Source organism: Anser anser (assembly GCF_964211835.1).
Source record: "Anser anser genome assembly, chromosome: 22".
In the NCBI taxonomy this organism is placed as follows: domain Eukaryota; kingdom Metazoa; phylum Chordata; class Aves; order Anseriformes; family Anatidae; genus Anser; species Anser anser.
This window is the reverse complement of record NC_139743.1, coordinates 2214830-2231502: the sequence shown is the minus strand read 5'-3', so window position 1 is coordinate 2231502 and position 16673 is coordinate 2214830. Positions and strand designations below refer to the sequence as shown.

Below are 16673 nucleotides of genomic sequence, written 5' to 3'. Positions count from 1 at the left end.
ACAAAACGCAGGTGTGCCCTTTGTTCGCCGCACTTAGAGCCAGGACAGGTCACGGGAAGGAAGAGCCGTTCTTTCCTAAACTGGGTCTGTTTCCAGGGCAGGCCAAGAACTCCAGGACACCGATTGATATAAATAATGCATGGAATTAGGTCAAAGTAAGGTTGTCTGTCCATACCTTCCTGCACGTGACTTAAAATGCGTTGTTTCCTCTTCACAGAGCCTCCTTGAAGGCAAACCAGCTTGTTGCATGTTGTTTGCAGCAGGGATCCTACTGTGCAGTGCAGCTGGGGTACCAGGCAGTGAGAGGTGGCAGAGGTGTCCCTGCCTTGAGCGTTTCGTGCCAGGACTTGCAGTTTACAAAGGCTGTGCTCTTGTTCAGGCTGGGAGGTGCCTGGGGTTCACGATGTAGGCCTCAAAGGGCAGTACCTGGCTGAGAGCTGTTGTTCTGGGGAAGCTTTTCTGCAAGGTGTGGTGGGATCCCTAACGCTCACTTGGCAGCATGCCACAGGCACCTCCACGTCGTGTTGGTATGAGGAAGTGGAGCAAGCATCTGTGGAGCTTCTGCCAGGGTATGGTACAGCTGCATGGCTGTGCCCTTCAGGACAGCCATCTGCAGACTGGTTTAGAGGCTGGGATGCAGACTGAGGTCTTGGTCTGGAAATGGGACCCCTGTGCACAGCACAGGTGGCCCAGCACGGTGAGAGATACAGTAAGTTTGCCAGTGCTCAGCCCCGGGGGGGGGCCATGAGGCTGAGGATGCCCTGGGCGAGGGTGACACCTAGCGGCTTCATCCCATAGCCTGCATGTCAGGCAGGAGGATGGAGTGCTTGCTCTGCTCCTTAGGAAATCTTTTGACGCTTCTGGACACCCTGAATGAACCTGGAAGGGCTGTGAACTCCTTCCTGCTGTGCGCTGCAGACTCTGCAGCACTTGGGAATGGCTGTGGGATCACAGAGTCACAGAATCGTGGGGGTTGGAAGGGACCCCCAGAGATCACCGACTCCGACCCCCCTGCTAAAAGCAGGTTCCCTGCAGCAGGTTGAGCGGAGAAGCGTCCTGGTTGGTCTTGAATATCTCCAGAGAAGGCGACTGCACGAGCTCTCCGGGCAGCCTGTTGCAGTGCTCTGTGACCCTCACTGTGAAGAAGTTCTTACGCATGGTGTCACTGCCAGGACTTCCCAAGATTCGGGCCAGGGGATGGTAGTCGACTCAGAAGTACTCCATGGAACGTCGCTGGGCCAGACAGGGAGAAATGCACCATGGCCAGTCCTCTGGGCTGGAAGAGTGCAGGGCTTCTGCCTGGCTTGCTGCAGTCACAAAGCACTCAGTGTGCGATCTTGTGCTCAACTGTGGGTCTTGCCCTGATGCAGAGCAGAGCTGCCGGCACAGAGGCTCAGGCTGCTGCCTTCCCAGGGGCCGACAGAGCTGGGAACCAGGCTGGAAAGCGGTGGGGAGCCAGGAGGTAACAGCCTTCGCGTCCTGCACGTGTACTGCTGCAGGAACGCTTCTGTCTCTGGCTTGGAGTCTGTGCACGGGGAAGGGACCAAGTGTCATGTCCTTGCTGGAACACGGATAAGCTTGGCCACCGGTGGATTTATGTCCCAGGACTACTGTGAAGATTACTTAAGGAGAGTCCTGCAAGGCAGGGTGCCAAGTACTCTGTGTATCTTCACACTGCTTTTGGCAGCAGAAGCGAAGTATGCTTGGAGGTATGTGAAGCTGCGTTTCGAAGAGCTCAGAATGGCACAGGTGCCAGGTCTGGAAGCATGTATTATTCTACAGAAAATGGTGAAAACCGGGGCAAACTGTGAAACCTGCTGCTCAGGAGAGTTGGTATAGCAGAGGGCAGTGTGAGGTGCAGCTCACGAGGTAGACTTCTTAACATTAATCACCCAATTATGGTAACCCCAGTACACAAACAGTGGGAATTAATTGAAGTCCTTTAATCCCCTGTATTGACTGCACAGGGGGAGGTCTGTCCTGTGCTGTGGTGGTGCGTTCAGCCTGCGGTCTTATCTGCCGGAGTGGGATTAATGGGAAGACTGTACCCTTCACATGTGGGTGAGGTAGTCTTTGTGCATCCTGGCACGCCTGCTTTGTTGCAGTCCAGGGTGTTGTCCTGAGCTGGGTGCTGCACACAGCAGGACAGCTGGCAGTGAGCAGGATTCCCAGGGGCTTCTCTGGAGGAGAGCAGAGCTGGGGCTGGGCAGAGCAGCTGTAGAAGAGATTGTGCCTTGGGGGAAAACAAAGTTACAGAGCAACAGCAGTACCTTTAGAAGAGATTTGTGTCTTTGTTCCCAGACCTCCTAGAAACTATTAGACCACAGCAGTGTGCTGTGCTGGAAAATGTGGCTCACAGTGCTGTCCTGTATGTGGGGCATCCAGGGCTTCCCCAGAGGTCTCTTGCTGACCGCTCTCCAGCAGGTCACACAGACTGGTGTATTAAATAATTCCTCGTGAACATCCCGAGAGCTGCATGGGACTGTCAAGTAGCGTCTGGCACATGCAGGGTTTCAGTAGGGAATGTGCCAGTTGGACTGAAAAGCTGGAAGAATCTGCAAATTTAGTAATAGACCTAGAGCTCCCTGAGCACAGGATGGGAAGCCAGTCTCTGTCGGGTGGAAAAAGCGGAAGAGTGGGAGAAACCATTGAGCTATGGGCAAGGAAGTGCTAAGGGAAGTTCTTCTACCACCAGTGGACTGAAGTTGTGGCAGGAGCAAGGGTCGTAGGATATAGGGCAGAAAGTAGACAGGATTCCTGTTTTAAGATGCTTCATCCAAGCCTTATTTTCCACATGTGCTATGGGGGCGTGTCTGTCTGTAGGTGGAAGAGAAGGTGAATCTGAGATTTTGTCCTGCTAAAGACCTTTGAGACTTGTGGTCAAGCAGCCCAGCTGACATGTATTGTTCCCAAGGCAGCTCCGAGTAGGAGAGCAGTAAGGTCTACTAAAATGACTCCGAGAACTGCTACAGTTCAACAGGGTGCCAGGTTTTCCCTGCAGGTCTTTTGCAGCCCTCCCATGAAGTCTGTGAGGGTACCATCTTTTCTGCCATTGAAAAGGACACAAGAAGGACACGGGAAATTAATGGAAGATAAAACAGGCTTCTCCAGGCCATCTGTCTGACAACATGAAGCACGATAATTTCCTGATGCTTGATAACAATGACAGATTCAGAACAGATGACTTCTGTCCTGTCTGTAGTTGCGTAGCCCAGTGGAGTTCCCTGCCTCGTGACGTCTCCACATCCTCTTGACCAAAACAAGGTTCAGATGGGAGCACCTTTTGCAGTAGCATCCTGGGTTAACGCTGTTCTCACTGATGATAAAAATGCTCAAGTGAGTGCTCCAATACAGGAATTAGAGAGACAGTCCCGTGGCTGCCCAGCTGTTAAGTGCTGAATAGCATGCTGTCCCGGCTCGGGGGCTCGGGTGGGTTCCAGGGCCCATCTGGCTGTTAGAGCCCATCGCCGACTCTTGGCTGGAGCTGCCTGGATGACAGTAATACTGTTCTGCCACTGTTTTTGAGGGTTTTGTTTCTCACTGGAACAGAATCAAAATCCATTGAATGGTCTTGCAAAAAGGTTGTTTTGGATGGAAAAGGTCAAGTTTCTGATTCTGGCCCTTTTCTCAGATCAGAAATGATCCAAGAATCTTGGACATCAGAAATTTTGCTTCTGAAAAGTTTGTTATAGCCTTTGCCCCTGTGAAATGCTTTGACTTTAGAGAAGTAGTATGGTAGCTCTTTGGAAGCATTCTAGTCCTTTCTGTTGGTAACACTGGGGTAACTAGCAGACTAGGAGGGGTGTTAGGCAGTGTACCCATGATCTTACCCAGACCTGGGGTGAGAGAGAGTTATAGGAGGCATCAGCTCTTTGTTGGGTCACTCATTTTGCTGACCCCATGTATGATTCCTTCAGGAAGCCCCTGAGCTTGTCTGGGACCTCTTGTTCCAAAAGCTAAGACATTCCAGTTGAGTTTGTGGTGGGGTTCATGGGACATTTTGGATTAGGGTGATCCCAAGTTTGCTGTTCCTAGGGTGAGTGAGTAGGTTGTCATAGGTGGTGTGGTCGGAGGGTGTTTGCAATGTCAACCTGTTTTCTAACTTTCCGGACTGGCCAGAGGAGAGGGGACGAGTGATGTTCCATTTGTTGCATCACTTTTGTCACAGCCCATCTCATCTCGTATGTTGGGTGTCCGTGAGCTGCGGGGGCATGCCAGCACAGCTCGGGAGGCCTGGTCTCCGCTGTGTGTGCACAAGTCGGTATTTATCTAGGTTTCGTAAGAGCTCTCCCCAGCACCTGGTAGGAAGGAGGTGCAGTGAAGCTCCATCCTTTCTGAATTGTTGTGATTCTGGTTTCCTCGCTTCCTCTTTTGCCATTGCTCTCTTGGTGCTGGCTGCCTGCCGGGGCTGAGGGGAGGCACTGCAGCAGTGCCAGTGGGCATGGCAGCGTGGAACCTGCTGGCCTGGCGGGGTGCAGGCTGGGAGGCAGGCAGTGGCGGCTGGGAGGCAGGCACAGTCTCTGCGTTCTTGCGGCGATGTTGGGAATCTGTGTTATCATCCTTCGGAGGGAGCAGGAGCATGATTCACCAGAAAGTCCTCTGGGAATGCACCGGGGTTTCGGGTTTCTTGAACTATCAGCTAGCAATTCCAGGACCAGGAATATGTCAGACCAGTCTCTCCTCGCCCGGAGTTTCCTCCTCCCCCCGCTACTGCTGTTCAGACCGTGCTGGGGGAGTCTTACTGAAAGCAGTTTTTGTTGTTTTGTTTTGAGGTTTCTTTTCTGCTAAGGTCTAAGTCTTTGGTTTAAAGCTGTGGCTTTTCAGATGTACAAGACACAAATATTCTCTCTGCATTTAGATGTAGCACTTCATTCAGCAGAGATATTTGTAAGCCTCCTTCCCCATATCAGGTAGGCTAGATTGTCGCCCTATTTAATGGTGGGGAAATCAAGGCAGCCAGAAGCAATCCATCTTGATCAAGGTCACCCATGGAATCAGTGGCAGCCAGGGGTAGAACCCAGGAGTCTTGGATCCTTGCTTTAGCCACTGGGAATTAAATTTTCTATTGTCTTTGAAACTGCTGGGCCGGAGTGAGTGTGTTGCTAAATTGCAGAGGGAGCCAGATTTCTATGCAATCTCCTTTTTGTCGTGTTCTTTTCAAGATGTTTTGGATCATTTGTCTCCCCATGTCAGTGTATCTACTTTCTAATTAATTCTCTTCTGTGGCCCAGATGTGTGCATGCCGGCTGGAATCTGGTTGGAAGGGGTGTGTGCGAGGAGCTCGCAGCACTCAAGGTGTCTGTCAGCACACTGCAACTACACAGATGGGAGGCTGGGGTGGATTCCTGCTATGCATCCGCAACAGGATCCAATTGTTGCTACTCCTGAAAGCACAGTAGAATCTGCAGGCAGCTGTTTCTGGCCTTTCTCCCCTTAGAATTTGCAAAGGAAGTGTGATTGGGCTCAATTAAGACAGGAGAATGGGGGAATTTCCCAGGGGAAGCACTGCTGGTTGAGCCAGGATCCCCAGTCAGCTGTGGTTGGCTTTGTGTGCTATCAGCAGTTGAGGTGAGGTATAGTACGTCTTCTCCGAAGCACCTGCCCACTCCCAAAATGAAGGAAGAAGGAACTCTAAAAAGATGCCCCTAAAATGTAATGTTCTGGAGGGACCTCACAGCGAGTAAGGCTTGTCTGTTTTGCAGGCAGCATCCAAAGGTTTCATCAGGGTGGCTGCTAGGTCCTTCAGGGCTGTTGGCTGTGCTCCCTGCCACAGGTTGAAAAGTCCTGTCTAAGCGTGTTGGTTGACAGCTTGTAAACATAGCCTGTTTGCTCACTGAAGACGTGACCAGAAGAAAAACTCCGGCTGGCTGGGCTTGGAAAGAGCAGGGGAATCCTTTGCCTTGGAGAGCCTCTTCTTTTTAGAGGTGTCTCATGCTCAAAGGTGCTCTCTGGCAGCAAAAGCCACGCAGACCCAGCCCGAAAGCCCAATAAAGTAGCAGATCGGATAGAGTAGTGAAGCCTGAACCCTCAGCAGCTCCTCTTACGTGGACAGGAGGTGTTCCCTTGTAGAATGTAGCCTGTGCGGTGTCCCATTTGGAAGGAAGCTACAGTTCCTGCTTGCACGAATTACGGTTTTGAGAGACAGCTGTCTTCCTGGATGGAGCGTCTGGTTGGGCTTTATCCAGGCTGCACCTAGAGGTGGCCGTCCACTTGTTAGTCCACGAACGAAGCGCCTCTGATGGTAAGCTTCCATGATGGGCTGCAACAGGGAGCTGTGTAGGGGGCTGCAATGCAGTGGCCTTGTCTGTGGGAAAGGGGCTGTGTTTATTTTGTGGCTCTTTGTTGAACGTGACTTCCTCATCCACGCTGCATCGTTCAGTGCTGCTGAAAGGCTTCACTGAGGCTGCTGCCCTGGCTGTGGGTGCCGTGCACGGGCATCTTCTGCTGCTGTTCTGAGTTGGGGTGTTGGCTTAGGTCAGGTCATCTCTGAGGCACAGGACACGAGAGCTCTCCTGGTTCTGTGCATTTCTGAAGGACGAGCAAAGGACTACAGCCTAAACTGGGTCTGAGTATCATTTTCTCTGCGCAGGTAGTACCCTTGAGCTGGTATTGCCAGTCCCAGTTCCTGCCCGTCTCTTGGTGGGTACTGGGTTATTAAATGGTTCTACTTCTCCTGGGTGACTACAGCTGCTGCAAGTGCTGTGATAACTACCGGGGCCTTTGGAGGGACCTTCCTGCTTCCAGCTTGTTCCTTGAAGAATGAATTTGCCCTGAGAACTTGAGGGATAGTGGGTGCATCTTGAGTGTCAGTCTCTAGAGTCTTCAGGCATGGTCTTAGCGGGGACCTGACTTTCTTCTTCCTTCCTCAGGGTACTCACATGCCCGTCCTTTGCTGCGCTACAACCGAGGTTGTGCTGCAGCGCTGCTGAGCACATGTCTGGTGAGGCACTTCGGGATCTGTTTTGAATAAAATACTGCGTTCGTGCAGATGTGCCCCAGTCAGGCAGCTCGCATCTCTAGCCCGTAGTTGTTGTGGATAGCGATGGTGGCTCCTCCTTGGCTAATGTAGCAGCACACTGGTGTTAATCACTTGGTGACCCTCAGGACTGCAGTGTGTTTTGTTGCCAAAATCGCCCGGTGCGAAGCCGGTGCCGCAGCACGCGGGGACTTCGGGCCACCAGCAGCGGAGCTACTGAAGGGCTCGCTGTCTGGAGTGCTGTCTGGCAGCAGCCTCTTCCAGTGGGGCGAAGGCTCCCCAAGGCTGGCTAGCCTGTGATGGCAGGCAGCACGCGTGCTGAATGCTGCAGTCTGTGCCGTATGGACCTTCTCCTCCTCCCTGCTTGCCCTCTCCGTGTTGCCCTCCCTGCTCCGCTCCCCTCCCCCTGCAGGCGGTTTGACAGAGCAATTGGGCAGGCGCTGGGACAGCAACTCTGACATAAATCTCTCCTGGTGTGGAATGAGGGGTATAAATATCCAGAGAGTGATGTGATCTTTCCAGCTGCTATTAATAGGTCCCCAGAGAACAAGAGCGCGCTAGCAAGACTGGCTGACGCTTAAAGGGCTAGCAACTCCCTTATGTGCTGTGAAAATTAATCAGCACTGTGGCTCACCATCTTCCTTCAGGCTAGAGCGGAGCCCTTGGAGAGGTGTGTGGAGGAGGAGGGAGCAGCTAACGACTCGCTGGTTAGGAAGCAGCGATAGGCCGAGCTGTGCCCGAATGATCCGGCTAACTAGCTCGCAGTGCCTGGGCAGGCCGTGCAGCAGTGCCGTTGCTGCAGGCTTCTCCGCTGGGCACCGCTGTGCCAGCCAGCTGCTGGCTCCCTCAGACCCTGCAGGGAGCACGCGTGAAGAAATCCGTTTTACAGGCAGGGAACTCGCTGGCAATTGGTGGCAAGATGCAATGCACGCCTCGCGGCGATCCCCGTCTTTCAGAGATTACGGGTCTGCAAAGGGGGCTTTGCTCTTTGGCTGCGTGCTGGTCTGGGAATGGCGTTCTGCCCCAGCACAACCAGCGCTTGGCTTTTGCCGGTGGTGTGTCTTCAGGCCTGCTTTCAGCAAGTTGGAGGTGGTGCACACGGTGCTGCCAGGCTCTTTCCGTTCTATTTAGGAATGTGGGGTTTCATCTGGAGCCGGTGCTTTCTGTCCTTGGGTGGCAGAAAAAATCCATGCTCAGCATCTGGCCTGCTCAGTCCAGCTGGGAAGAGCAGAGCATGGTCCCAGGAAGCCCTGTGTACTGGGAAATTTGTCTGCCTATGCAAGAGAAAGGTTCTTGCCGGTGTGGAGAGGGTGTCACGCAAGCAACATAACAGAAGTAAGCAATCAGAGAGTAATCCCTCAGCCTCCACAAACACATGACAAGGTTGGATGGGGCTTTAGGCAACCTGATCTAGCGGGAGGTGTCCCTGCCTGTGGCAGAGGGTTGGAATGAGATGATCTTTAAGGTCCCTTCCCACTCAAACCATTCTGTGGTTCTGTGAAACACATGGCTTACTCTCCCTCCCCGTACCCTCCCCAAGAAGCAGAGAAGGCAGTGGCAGGTACTGGGAGGCAACGGGAAGGAGGGACTGCAGCTTCAGGGTCCCTGGCCTGAGTAGGAATGAGGCTGTAGCAGATGAACGTGAGGTCCTGACGGTGAAAGTGTTATGTTCTCCAGCTGAAGAGAGCTGAGGAGCATTTCTCGTAGGGATGTGCTTCTTTCTGCACCAGCGCTGTCCGAGAGGGTTTAGTGATGAACACAGTACAGGCCGGGAAGAGTCTGTGTTCAAGAGCTGTGTTCCTAAAGTCAGAGTCGGGCATCCTGAACAAATATCCTCTGCCCATTCTTGTGCCCCCGAGATGAGGCTGACTGAAGCCTTACAATGCAGATCACCTGTCCCATACTGACCAAAGCTACCTGCGGGAAGTAGGAGGTCATCGTAAGCCGGGAGGGATGCAGTTAGCAGGCTGCTAAACCCTCCGGAACACTTGAAGTGCTCTGGTACTGTGCAGCTGCAGCCCAGTCATCTGTGATGCCCACATGGAGCTCCATGGGGAAGAATGCCAGTGCAAGCATAAGAAATTCTGCTAAGGCAAATTGGTCCTGCAAGAAGGGCTGGCTGTTGCTGCAGCATTTCTCAGCTGCATGCACATCCTTCACCCCAGAAGCCTGCATGCTCTGCCCTGACCTCCTCTTCCCTGAAATGTTCTGCCTCAGCTTGCGGGGCTTTCCAGAAAGATGGGCTGGGTCTGGAGGAGCGGAGCTTCGCCGTGTTATCCCGGCAGGCCCTGGGCATGTTGCATCATCCCGCTGGGCTGGAAGGTGGTGCTGAGGTGGGAGCTTCCCCGCAGGGGCTCGGGGCAGGAGCCAGCACCACCCCTGCGGTCCCTGAGAGATGGTGATGCGGCTTAGCTGACTGGTCCCACGTGCCCTGGTCTCCTCTTGCCTGTAGTGGACTGCCTTTTCTACCTTCTCTGCAGCCTGTTTGGTCTTCTCTTCTGCTCAGGAGAGTTTCTCTGCTGCCTCAAGCCTTTTTAGTCCTCCTCTGTCCCTTCCCAGCATTCTCTCTGTGGGTTTGTGCCAAGATCACTTTCTGTTCCCACAGCTGTCTCCTGCGTGTTTAACAGAGCACAGGATGCTGAGTTAGCAGCATCAGTGCCTGGGCTGCCCAGACATCAGAAGAGGCCCTGAAACCACGAGGGCACCAGCTTTCAGTTCAGGGTTGCAAAGGTGTTTTACCTCTGGCAACACTGTCAAAGCAGCTGTCAGGGTCCTTCCGTGCACCAAAGGGCAAGGCTGGCACGCAGCAGTACCCTGTTCTAGTCCTGACCCTGTAAGTGAGGGCTCTCTGTCCATGCCTCTGCCTTTGGGACTGGCAAGGCTGTGTCGCCTGAGTGGCAGCGTGCTGCTCGTCCTCCCGCAGCTGGCTGCAACGCAGGATCCTTTGCTTGAACGGGCCAGGCCCGATTCCTGGCACAAGCAGCTCTGGGTTCTGCCTTGCAGGGGTTTTGCCTGACCTGCAGGCTCTGTGCTGACCCTCTGCCCTCTTCTCTCACAGGTTTCTGACCCAAGGGCCTGGGAGCTCCCTCCAGTGGTGCCGTGGGACGCTTCAGCCAATCCAATGCACCCTGACAACAAACTGCCCAGCCATGGCAAGGCAGGCAGCAGCGGTGCGCCGGCCCAGCACCACAACGTGAGCCAAGCACCCACCTGCAACCTGGGCTCAAAGGGTGTGGGGGCGGGCAGCCATGGCGGCAAGGCCACTCAGATCTCCCCTGGCAACTCTGGACTGAAAAACAGCCAGAACACTGTCCCAAACTTCAGCTCCTTGAAGGGCAAGGTGAAACGGGAACGAAGCATCTCAGTGGACTCTGGAGAGCAACGAGAAGCCAGCACCCCTTCGCTGGACACAGAATCGAAAGGTAGTATGCTCCTAAACCTTGACTCAGCAAGTCCTTCTCTCAGTTGCTCCGAGCACCTTGGTGGGACCAGGGATAGGAGCAGCTGTGAGCACCTTGTGTTTCCATGCTGCCACTTCTGTTCGGGCTTGCCCTGGCTGCCCGTGCGTCTTTTGCACCTCTGCTTGTCATATCTGCAGCTTTGGGAGCGGAGTGGCTGGCTGTTGTTGTCCCTTTGGGTTTTTTTGCATTTTATTCCCTAAACTGCTGGTTGCATTGGGAGTCTGGGACTCTGGTTTTCATGGGCTTCTGAGGCGTGCCAAGCAAGAGCCTGGTTCACTGAAACTGCTCCAAGTGCCCCTGCTCTGTATTGTACAGACTTTCAACTCAGGACAGAGTTCAGTTTTTTTTTTTCTGTCTCCTCGCTGTTGGCAAAGATCTGCCTTTGTGGTATTCTTGCAGCTGTCCAGCTACTCAGCTGTGGTTAGCAAGGAGGTGCTGCAAGGGTCTCTGTCTGAACAGCTCTGTGGTTTCATCAGCTATGGGTGACTCTTGTGTTGAAGCATGTGGCTTCTGGAAAAGGGCTGAGTCAGTACTTCCAAACCCTCTGGCTTCCCTGCCCCAGCTGGCCTTCCCTGTAGTTTCTTGCATTCCACCAAGCCTGGTGCTCAATGGCTGCGTGTGACGCTTGGCTACAGGAAACAGGCTTGCTGTAGGAGAAATACCAACGGTGCCCTTGATTCTGGCAGAGATTCACACCTGGCCACCTGAAGTTGTTGTCCACAGGCAGAGCCACTGCTTTGACCTGTGCCCCTAAGCGTTTGGTTTCACAAACAAAGGTGTGTTGCCTGGCTGGCATAGGCCAGAGCTGTGCCTTGGAAGAATGTGTGGAACATACCTACTGCCCCCAGGAAAGCTTTCTCCCAGCTGTGTTGGGAGGTTAATGTATGCCATCGGTCATAAGCCTTTGTAGCTTTATCTTGCTATTGTCTTGTAGCCCAGACTTCCACAGGAAAATTACTGAAATGACATGATCAGGAATGAATGCCTGAATCTCCTACGTTTCTGCTGCAATTCACTGATGTGTCATGTGAATATGGCCCATAAACCACTAGATGATATACAAAGGGTGATCAGATAGTGTTACGTTAAAGAACAGGGCTGAGCCAGTCTGAGCAGGTGCTTGAGGACCTTTACTAGGGCTGGGAGATGTCAGTGTGAGGCTGCTCACCCCTTGCATCCTGGCTGGGCTGGCAGAGCCATCCCTCAGAGCACTCTGACACACGGGGAGTGCCCTAGCCACATCCTCCCGTGTATTCAATGGAAGGTTTAGATATCACAGGACCTGTAGAGACCAACTACTTTTCTGTCTTGTTGGGAAATTGGTAGTCCCCAAGGGTAGAAGAGCAACTTTCAAGCCAAAAAGCTCAGCTCTGTCCAGCACAGGCTGTGTCAGCTGCCTTGCTCAGCTGAGCAGTTCTGCCCTCGAGCATCCCCCATAGTCATACTCTGGTCCTGTCTCTTTTTTTATTTCTGCTCAGTTTTAGAGGCTGTCTGCCTTTGGTTGCTTGGTGGGGGGAGGCAGTGGGGGAGGTGAGTGTTGTCATTTAATGACTTTTCTCTCCACTTACTGCTCTGAAGTCTGTGGCCAGGCCAAAAAGACAGCCTTGCTCAGTACTTCATCAGGAGACCCGTGCATCCATGCGCCTGGCTGGGAGGAGAGATGGTTGTGGATGTGGGAGCAGACCTTTGGAGGAGCAGAGCCAGTGTAGGTGCAGAGGAGAAGAGGACAAGGATGAAGCAGTAATCTCAAGTCCCCACTGCCAGCCTGGTGGGGAGCTGTAGGATTTAGTGCTCAGCTGGTGTCTGGCAGGGCAAGCACCTGGGAGGTCCCCTCTCAGGAACTGTCTGGTTGGAGCTAGCAAGAGAAAGAAGGGTGAGGAAACCAGCAGGCCTCTAACAAGCTCCCTGTCTGTCTGTTGTGCTAGACTTCAGTTTTTGTGAATGACAGACAATCTAGTACTGACTGTGCTATCCTGTCAGCACTACAGCCAGCGCTCTGCCTCCTTTGATGAGCGAGCATCTGGGCTGCGGCTGCAGGATGATCCTTGGGTCCAGCAGAGCTGCTGGCATCCTCAGCCTCAGCCTTGTGCTGCTGTGAACAGCTGTGGGGTAGCAGTTCAGGTGGAAGGTGGGCTGCAGAAGGCTTCCTGTGGGCAGTGCCTCTGGCCAGGCACTGATACTGCTGAGGGGCTTTCATCCTGGGCCATTCACCCCTGCAGCCAAGCCTTTTCTGGAAGGTATTGTGCTGCAGCTCTGGTACAGTGCTCGGAATAGAGAAGGCTGTGTTTCATCTGTGCAGATGAGCCCTGTGTGCATCCCACTGCTGTTCAGGGTCTTGGCACACCATGCCCAGGGTGGCCCTTGGCAGGGGACAGTGTCTCAGCGCCAGCCTAGATAGCTGCGGGATAGTCAGTGAGCCTGGGCTTTGGCAAACTCCAAGCTGAAGAGCCTGGCCCTTGCACCCTGTGCTTCCCTAGTTGCTTTCACCAAGGTGACCCAGTGTGTGGCACGCAGCCGGGCAGAGCCCCAGCCCCTGACAGGTCTCTTCAGATCAGCTCTTCTGATTGTTGTGCCCTTTCACAGGTGAGGTAGCTCCCCGTAGCAAGCGGCGGTGTGTGCTGGAAAGGAAGCAGCCATACAGTGGGGACGAATGGTGCTCTGGACCAGACAGCGAGGAAGACGACAAGCCCATCAGCAGTGCACACAGTGAGTGCCTACCTCCTCACCCACCCAGAAGCTTGAATAAAGCAAAATCTCTCCGAGTGCGGTGTGGCAGGCCATTATTGGCCGTTGTGCTGTGAGAGTGTTTGTGGCCATGCAGTGAGGTGTGGAACCCGTTCTGTACAGAGATGCCACTGAAATGCTGGAGGGGGAAGGTATTGAGGGTGGGTGTCTATACTGTGCATTGCACTGGCCACTGTAGCAGCACAGAATTGTCATCTTGAAAATGTTTCTGGCTTTACATCAATATGATGCCACTGGCCACACACACAGGCCTACCCTTGCCTTAGTGGCAGCCAGACCGTGCCACGTGCATGGCCCTTGTTGCATCAGCTAACTGCCACGCCACCCACCCAGGTCTCTGCAGCTGTGTTCTAAAGGCATCTGAGGCTAAAGAGGCTCTCGGTGTTTCAACAATGGTTCAGGCAAGGCTGGGCTCGCCGAAGGTGTTCAGGGAGTTCTTCCACTTCCAGCCACAGCCATTAGTTGAAGCCTACCTATTCCTAAAGCCTAGGATGACGTTTTGAAATTTTGTAGGTATAAAGGTTTTGTGAACTTCCATGTCTAGTTGCTTAAATTTCCATCTCTTCTGTCCACTAGAGTTCAAGATGTTAGAAAAAAGATGTCTATTTCTCTTTGGAAGCAGCACTCTCCCTTGTGTGGCAGTTTGATATTGCAGTGAGTCAGCAAATGTGCATGTTTTGTGAGGGTGTTGGGCAGCAAAACGTAGGTCTCTCCTGTTTTCTAAATGTATCAAAACTCTCAGATATTTTGCATCTAGAATTCAGTTTACTTTCAATTTGTAGCAGGGAGAATATTTCATAGAATCATGAAATGGCTTGGGCTGGAAGGGACCTTAAAGATCATCTAGTTCCAACCCCCCTGCCCTGGGCAGAGATGCCACCTGCTGGTTCAGGTTGCCCAGGGCCTCATCCAGCCTAGTCTTGAACACCTTCAGGCGTGGGGCATCCGCAGCTTCTCCGGGCATCATGTTCCAGTGCCTCACCGCCCTCTGAGTGAAGAATTTCCTCCTAATACCTAATCTAGATCCCCCCCCACCCCTTTTAGCTTAAACCCATTCCCCCTTGTTCTATCATTATCTGCCTGTGAAAAAGTTGCTCTCCATATTTTTGTAAGTCCTGTTTAAGTATTGAAAAGGCGACAGGGCAGGGCCTTGTGGCACCCAAGGGCCATGGTGGATGTGAAACACAGACATGTATACAACCAAGTAGAGGGTGGCTTTTGTGCCTGCCAGTGCACCATAGCCATCTTCTCCAAGATGTTTCCCAAGGCTGTTAGACTCTTCTTCCAGTCGGTTGGGTGGCAGTGGGCTAGTCATTTCCTTCCAGTGGGCTAGTGACTGTATTTGTGGGCAGGGATAGTGTCACCTCCCCTTTACAGCCTTCTCCAGGATCTGCCTGATTAGAGCTGGTCAAGGTGGGGCTGACGAGGGGCAAGGGCCTGCAGGGCGGAATCGCGTGTCTCCCCACGTCGGGTTTCCAGTGGTGTCTCTGCTCTTCACTGCTTTGCGACAGACTGACTGCTGGTGTTAGTGTCGAGTGGGTCTGCAGGGGGGTCCTTGGTGAAAGGAGAGCAGGGAGCCTGGCTCGGTGGGCTGTAGCGTGTATGTATGGAGCTATGCGAGAGGAAAGCGATGAATGGTGCTGTACTTACAATGCTTTTTAATTAGAAATATTATTTAATGATTGATGATGATTAATGATTATCACTGGTGAAAAGCATCTCTTCTTTCCTCTGCTTACCCATGTGCCTGTTGTTACAGCCGTGGGAAGGGAGATGAGGTGAGCCTGACCCCTCACTCTGAGGTGAAGGGGAGACCAAAACTGGGCCGCTCGGATGCTTGGGGACGGCGGCCACCCCCATGGCTGGGACTGCTGGTTGGGTGCTGCCATCTGCCGGTGTCAGGAGCGCAGAGTCCCGGGCCCTTGCCAGGCACGCGGTGGCTTTTCCTCTGACTCAAGGAAGAGAAGCGCCCTGACACCGAGATGCGTTTTCATGCCCAGCTCTGCCATTCACACAGGTCTCTGCAGTGGCGTGGCCTGTATGCAAAGAGACTGATTGCTCTGCTGTGGCTGAGGGCCTGCTGCTCCAGCCTTCCTCCTTCCCTCCATCCCCTTTGTTAATTCTCCTGACGCAGAAAACAGTGCCATTCAGCAAAGACTGCTCTGATTCTCTTGCTATGCTGCCTTTAGTAACTTGACTCCTGTGCTCCCACAGATTGTAATGTAGCAGACCCTGCAATGTCCACAGCCTCGCAGCTTGGCCCAGGGTCCAACCCGTTGCCAAACCTGAACGAGACCAGTTCTTCCAGTACGCCTCATGGTGCTGCCCCAGGCTTACGGTCAGACGGTGCAGGAGGTGGAGGCAGCGGAACAGGAAAGCAGCCTTCACAGTTTGTTTACGTCTTTACAACGCACCTTGCTAACACGTAAGCAGGAAACCCTGTCCATCTTCCACTCGTGTGGGACTGGCCTGTCACAGCGGCCTGCTGTATATTGCACTTGACTCCAGGAGAGCTGGACAAACGTGTCTCATGTCTGTTCAGTTACACAGAGCGGGTCCCTGCTGAGGTTCAGGAAGTTTGCTGGCAGCTACCGCTAATGGGCGAACTTTGCCTTCTGTGCACACTTCCTCTCAACAATGCCTAGCACTGCTTTCTGTGATGTTCACTGTAGAGTATATCTAGTCAGCATCTAACTGAAGATTTGCCCAAAGCAGTATGAGCTGCTGAACTGATTCAGAAGCATCTAAGGGGCTGGGGTGTCACAGGGAGTGCCACGTAACACTTGGTGTTCTCCACTCGATTCCTCACTTCTGTCCTGCATTATCTCAGCCATGGAGTCCAGCTTGTTAGATCATAGATTCTGTGTGGTAGATCCCAGAGCATTTTGGCAACAAGCCACCCTTAAGGCAGTGTGGAGCAACAGGCACAAAGCAGAGCAGAGGGCCCAGCACAGAACGTGGGAAGAGGGAAATTCCAAGGCAAGTGGTCTTCAGTTAGAGAACCTCACCGTGGCCTGTGCAGGACAGGTGGGAGGACTCTGAGCATATCCTCCCTACTCATTTGCCTCCTAAGAATTCCCTGTACCCATAGGACTGAAGAGAGGAGGTGGCACCAGGGGCCTGGGATGGGGCACAATGTCTGATCTTGGGTGGTTGGTTCTCTCTCCCCAGAGCTGCGGAAGCTGTCTTGCAGGGCCGAGCTGACTCCATTCTGGCCTATCATCAGCAAAACGTCCCGCGGGCAAAGTTAGACCAGGTATACCAACTATGGACCAAACGCTCCTGTTGGCATGTGCTGCTGACCCTTCCCTTCTGATATGGCCATTTCTCCCAGCTCCTGACTCATCTGTGAAGGAAGGGGGGCATCAGAATTCCCTTTCAGTGGTGTGGGAAGCTGCTTTTCTCTGAAACCTCTTCAGAGTGAGTCCTGGTTGCTGTAAGCTGTGAAGAGTTTGGGATGGGGCATGACATGTGGCCCTGCAGCCATGTTG

The 16673-nt window shown here is 53.2% G+C and overlaps 1 protein-coding gene across 7 annotated transcripts in view; it reads left to right on the top strand.

The window, feature by feature from the left end:
• The window catches only part of BCL9L (BCL9 like), an 88360-nt gene that overhangs the window by 65215 nt on the left and 6472 nt on the right, over positions 1–16673 (top strand). For all 7 annotated transcript variants that reach the window (XM_083808328.1, XM_083808324.1, XM_083808327.1 and 4 more), the window contains 4 exons: positions 10035–10398; positions 13021–13143; positions 15397–15607; positions 16354–16438. In XM_083808328.1, coding sequence (XP_083664454.1) covers positions 10098–10398; positions 13021–13143; positions 15397–15607; positions 16354–16438 — 720 coding nt within the window. In that variant the 5' untranslated portion in view covers positions 10035–10097. The remainder of the gene's footprint in view (positions 1–10034; positions 10399–13020; positions 13144–15396; positions 15608–16353; positions 16439–16673) is intronic.